This window comes from Salmo salar, chromosome ssa27 (assembly GCF_905237065.1).
Source record: "Salmo salar chromosome ssa27, Ssal_v3.1, whole genome shotgun sequence".
In the NCBI taxonomy this organism is placed as follows: domain Eukaryota; kingdom Metazoa; phylum Chordata; class Actinopteri; order Salmoniformes; family Salmonidae; genus Salmo; species Salmo salar.
In genome coordinates this window covers 15209634-15215633 of record NC_059468.1, presented here as the reverse complement: position 1 = coordinate 15215633, position 6000 = coordinate 15209634, and the positions used below count along the sequence as shown (strand labels likewise).

At 44.1% G+C, this 6000-nt stretch overlaps 1 protein-coding gene across 1 annotated transcript in view; it reads right to left on the bottom strand.

The window, feature by feature from the left end:
• Positions 1 to 371: 371 nt before the first annotated feature.
• Positions 372 to 6000, bottom strand: part of thbs3b (thrombospondin 3b) — a 30873-nt gene continuing 25244 nt past the window's right edge. Inside the window, exons 14-23 of the mRNA XM_014177695.2 lie at positions 5734 to 5893; positions 5255 to 5373; positions 5109 to 5161; positions 3945 to 4138; positions 3432 to 3610; positions 3293 to 3341; positions 2930 to 3126; positions 2531 to 2703; positions 1092 to 1231; positions 372 to 1003 (exon numbers count right to left, since the gene is read on the bottom strand). Coding sequence (XP_014033170.2) covers positions 948 to 1003; positions 1092 to 1231; positions 2531 to 2703; positions 2930 to 3126; positions 3293 to 3341; positions 3432 to 3610; positions 3945 to 4138; positions 5109 to 5161; positions 5255 to 5373; positions 5734 to 5893 — 1320 coding nt within the window. The 3' untranslated portion in view covers positions 372 to 947. The remainder of the gene's footprint in view (positions 1004 to 1091; positions 1232 to 2530; positions 2704 to 2929; positions 3127 to 3292; positions 3342 to 3431; positions 3611 to 3944; positions 4139 to 5108; positions 5162 to 5254; positions 5374 to 5733; positions 5894 to 6000) is intronic.

The window sequence follows — 6000 nt, the reverse complement described above, 5'->3', positions numbered from 1 at the left end:
TAGATAAGGCTGACTTCCGGGTTAAGCGAGCAGTGTGTTAAGAAGCAGTGCGGTTTGCATATTTTAATCATCTACTCCTGTCTTAAAATGTGGACACATACTGAATGCAAATAATAACTGGACAAAGGACCAGGTATAAACAGGGCTATAATGGCTGCATTTAGACAGCCAGCCCAATTCTGATATTCTTTCCACTAATTGGTCTTTTGACCAATCACATCAGATCTAGTCACTTAAAATACCAATTAGTGAAAAAAAAGATCAGAATTAGGATGCCTGTGTAAACGTAGCCAATGAACCTTATGCATATGTTGGGTTGGCGAGATCTTGTATTATGGTTTACATGCAAACGCTCAGTAAAAAAAATGATATATACATATTTGGATGTTTATTACCGTGCAATTGGTTTCTCACAGGCTTCCACATAGGTCTGTCACGATGATCCTCATAAAAATAACAATTATAAAATTCCTTATAAACTCAGCCTTGGGTTAAGTTAACCCTTCATCATGACAAATATTGTACAATTTAACAGTGGATTCAGTGGTGTGTAATGTGACGTCAACTGTGAGTCTGAAACCTTTATGATGCTCAGTTTAAGTCTAAGAGTAGGATTTTACACTTTTCAGACATATGTATTTAATTTTTCCTTATACACATAGTCATGTACCTTAGGATTTCACGATCCTGATTCCTTAAAAGTAGCTTTCATTCATCATTTTATATAATAATAAAAGCTATTATTTTGTCAAACAATCTTTAACTCTTGACTTGACCAACCTGCAGACAGGTGTAAGGTCATTGTGGGGGCTAAAGACAGAAAGAGCCCCACATTAAAGTAAATGTACCTTAAAAACACACACACAACCATACACACACACACACACAAGATACAGCGAAGGCACAGGTGATGTTGTGTATCTGCTCAGATGCTGTGCTAGGCTCAGTCACACCCTGATGTGGATCTGCTTGCGGTAGAACTCATAGTCCTCTGGTACAGTATCTGATGGAAAAAGATAGAAAGAAATATTATAACATAGCCAGGTTAAATTCAAATTCAAGAAAATGTTCTTCTGAGAGCGTTGACGTACCGTTGCAGCGATAGCCCAGGTTGGACCAGATGATTTGCTCCTGGGAGAAGCAGAAGACGCCCAGCCTCCCGCCCCTCATTGAGGTGTCCACCACCACGCCAGAGTCTGCCACCAATGTCATGCCTTCATACAGCCTCACCCTGTGACATGGGTATACACAATGATCTCTCTATACACTGAGTGTACAAACCACCTGCTCTTTCCCTGATATTGAGTGACCAGGTGAATCTGGGTGAAAGCTATGATCCCTTATTCATGTCATCTGTTAGAGCGTGAATGGTCAAGACAAAAGACTGAAGTGCCTTTGAAACGGTTATGGTAGTAGGTGCCAAGGGCACTGATTTGAGTATGTCAAGAACTGCAACGTTGCTGGGTTTTTCACTCTCAACAGTTTCTTGTGTGTATCAAGGATGGTTCACCACCCAAAGGACATCCAGCCAACGACAGGTCATTTATTAAAGAGGACAAAGGAGGCTGACACAAATTGTGCAATAGACGGGCTACAGTCCAGTATAACATTGGTGCCCAAAGACCCATAAAAAAATGCACAATTCGGCGTACCTTGACACGAATGGTGTATGGCAACCAACGACATTACAGAGTTCCACTTTCAGAAAAAAAAAAAAAAATGCGGTTGCAGTGGGCTAAGGAACAAAAACACTGGACAATGGAGAATCCCGGTTCCTGCTGTTTCACGCTGATGGGAGGACTAGGGTATGGAGTAAACCAGTACATGTATCCATCATGGCACGTGTCAACATTGCAGGCTGGTGGTGGTAGTGTGATGGTGTGGGGTGCGTTTTCATGGCACACATTGGGCCCCTAGATAAAAGTGGAGCAACGTTTGAATACCATATGATATCTGAACATCATTGCCAATCAGATGCATCCCTTCATGGCAGCAGAGTGTCCATCTGCGAATGGATTTCTTTAGCAGGATTATGTCCCATGCCACAAGGATAGGATTGTCTAGGAATGGTTCCACAAAGATGACAGTGAATTCAGCTTACTGCAGTGGCCTGCCCAGTCACCAGATCTCAATCCAATTGAGCATCTGTGGGATGAGATGGAACAAGCTATTCGGAGTAGAGATCCAGCCAACTTGACACAACTGTGGGAAGCATTGGAGTCAACATGGGCCAGTATCCCTGTGGAACGCTTTCGACACCTTGTAAAGTCCATGCCCCGACGAATAGAGGCTGTTCTGAGGGGAAAGGGGGTGCAACTCAATATTAGGATAGTGTTCCTAATGCTTTGTACATTCAGTGCATAATCTGAATTATATACAGATAGCCATGAAGAGCTATAGATATATCTCTATACAGGAAACGGCTCAATTAAACAGTGAGGAACGTTTGTGATGACGAAGTGCATTGGCAGGAGAATACAACTAGGAGTATAGCATTTGTGGCTGTAATGCCCTTTGATGTTTTGCTCACCTGATGTAGCCCACCTGCGGGCGGTGGCTGAGGTGCCAACGGTAAGATGTCTTGTCCCTCCAGCCCACATTCCTGGGGTCCTTCCACAGCAGGGTGACCTCACCCGGGGTGTCGCCCGTGTGCCACAGGGCATTACGGAGGTACTCACCGGGACCCGTACGTGACTTAACTGCCTGTAGCGCAGAAGGAGTAAAGTCAAGTGTTTGGCTGTGGTAATCTAATATCTATTACATTTGAAGTTGAGGCATGTAGCTGGAACAACACAACAGGATGGAGGTGGGATGTGTATTCCTATTGACATAAGACAACTTTGAAGGTCTGAAAACATCTGACACACGTTTGATGTTGGAGTATAATGTCCCTTTAAAGCCAATAGATGCAGTTTTCTGTGTGCCCCACCTTCAGTTGCAGGCCTGGCTGGGCCATGGCCCTAAAAGGCAGCGACTGCCAGTAGGTCTGCTCCATCTGTTTCCACATGACCACGTAGAAGCTGGACGAGTCCTGGTAGCCGAAGATGAAGCCTACGTAGTCATCGTCCGTGGCCGTGTTGATGTGGAACGTCCCCTCAAAGTCTACCCCGTTAAAGGCTGTGATGCCTGGTGGGGATCAGGTGGAGGGAGAGAGAGATACTTGACTTGTCATGCTCTTTATTGATACATCTTCATTTAAAACTGAGAGAAAGTGGGATAAAGACAGGGGGAGGAGGAAAGAAAGACAGACAGAAAGATACACAGAGCGGCAGAAGGAGGTTTACAGACTTACCTATGGCCAAACCAGGGTCACTGTTCATGGTTTGAACAATTTCCATACCCTTAAACAAAATTCCAGAACAATTCTTAATTAATTAAAGTACATACAATATAATGTTTGTTTTCTATCTGGGAATATTCCAAATGGTCACCCGATTGAGCACTATCCAGTTGGGGTCGATTTGGGCTTCGCCCTCCTGGTCCAGGATGACCGTCTGATAGGCTCTGAAGTCGGTCATTGTGACCTCAGCGCTCTCTGGACACACGTCAATCAAGTCTATCACTGAGTCATTGTCAAAGTCATTCTCGCACATGTCACCAATGCCATTTCCTGATTGGATAAGGGGGACAGAGGGAGAGATCAAAACACAAAATATACCACTCTGAGAACACCGATGGGGATGGGAGTATAGAGAAAAATAGGTTACTCTGGTATGACATACAGTATATTTTAGGACAAACATAGGTTCCTGTGGTAGCTTGTCAGCAGGCCAATAAAATTCCAAACATTTAAAACAGAATATGAAATTCTAATCTAACTTTAATTTCCAGTAAAAAGTGCCCCCCCCCCCGTGCGTGTCTGGAAAGTAAAGTAACAGATTGGGCCTTTAATCCTGTTTAGACTGGGCTACAAAGCATTTCTTTCACTGTGACTCCTTCCATACTGTCAGTGTCTGTCTGGCTGGGGTTGGGGATGAGACGGCAGTTATCCGGCCCGGGAGGTCCCGCATCTGGAATGCCATCGTTGTCGTCGTCATCGTCGCATTCGTCGCCGATGCCGTCGTTGTCTGAGTCCAGCTGAGAGCTGTTAGGGACGTCTGGACAGTTGTCCCTGGAGTCCTGGTGGCCGTCCCCATCCCTTGACACGTGAGGACAAGACAGGGACACTAGAAACAGGCTCATTGACCCAGCAGGCAAGACTGGTTGAAATGATGTCAGCCTGATGTATTTTTCAACGTCATGGTCACGTTTTTCTTTTTCCCAACACAGTTAAACCAAAACCACGCCCCGTTATTCAGAGGGGCGTTCTACTACACTCCCATTGGCTAGCTAGCAATGTAACACTCACAGGCCATAAGCACAGAGACAGTGACCTTCCAAGGTAAGGAAGGAAAGTGTAATTGAAAAATTAGCTGCCTACCGTAATGCAGTCCTATTATTATCATGTTTGGTAACATTTGCCAATGTATTTATTTTCAGAGTTTCAATGAGTTGTAAAAATGTCTCAGAGAACTCTGCTGAATTCCCTCAACTGAAGGTCAGCTAAGTTAACCTAGGCTACTTAATAACGTTATTAGCTCGGTATTTGAAGTTGTTATATTATTATTAGTAGTCTATTATCAGGTAAAAGCATATGCTTATTATTCATAATTTCTCAAATATTTATTAGCTAATCATTCTGCCGAATCGCTATGCTACAGCCATTGAATCTGTCTTTGAGCGTTAAGGGACGTCAATGGCTAGCTCGGTCCATGACATTATGTTATTATATTTTTCAATCTTGAAGTACATGGGCAAATGTTATTGATCAGTGACTGAAATTTCACGCTACGTGATATTCACTTCCAGACTTGGAGACTTGGAGAGTGCTCAAAGCGTTGTAGAACGCCCCTCTGAATAACGGGGCGTGGTTTTGGCTTAACTACGTTGAGAAGAAGAAAGACGCATCATGGTCAGTTTATATACTTATTGTAAAAGACAGCTTAACCTGGTTCAGCCTGGTTGTCATCTGGAGATATAACCAGATAACAACCAGGTAAAGGGTTAATTTTTGGGTTGTTATCTGGTTCTGAAGTCCCCTAAACCAGAAAACTAGTAGGATCACTCACATATCCTGGTTGGTGTCACACACATCTCCCACCAGGTCATTGTCCACGTCAGACTGAATGGAGAAAATATGTTTCAAAGATTTCCTCAATAAACTATATTTTTATTTCAGCGTTAATCTCTAAGAACTGTATTCTTGACCTCTGACCTGCAAGGGGTCGTTGACTTCTGGGCAGCTGTCACATGCGTCTCCCACTCCATCCCCGTCACGGTCCGTCTGCATAGGGTTGGGCATCTTGGGACAGTTGTCCAGCACGTTTGGGATACCTGGCGAGAGGATGAGAAGGAGGAAGATGAGCGATTGAATTACGGTCTTGGGTCCGTATTCACAAAGCGTCTCAGAGTAAAAGTGCTGATGATCTGGGATTAAGTCCTCCCTGTTCATATACTCTTATTCATTGTGATCTGAAAGACAAATGTGATCCTATATCAGCACTCCTACCCTGGAGGACTGAAACACTTAGGTTTTCCATTCTCTCCCTCTAATCAGGAACTAAATCAGACAAGGAACACAATCAATACAATGAATCAATCAATTAACTACCAGTGGGGAAAAAAACCTAGCAGTAATTTGGTCCTTGTGGGACAGTAATTGAATAGCCCTGTCATAAGCGATCCATAGCCTACCATCCCCATCAATGTCATTGTCACAGGTGTCGCCAGCCCCGTTTCCGTCGGTGTCCTTCTGGCTGCCGTTGGGAACATTGGGGCAGTTGTCACACGCGTCCCCATATGAGTCTGTGTCCGAGTTCTGTTGGTCCTTGTTGGGGACCAGACGGCAGTTGTCCTAGAAAAACAAAGAGGAAATACAAAATGGTGGGAAGTGGAGTCAGGGAGATTCCGTTTTGCTTACTGAACATAACCCCGCACCGACAGAATACAAGGCTAGACTGA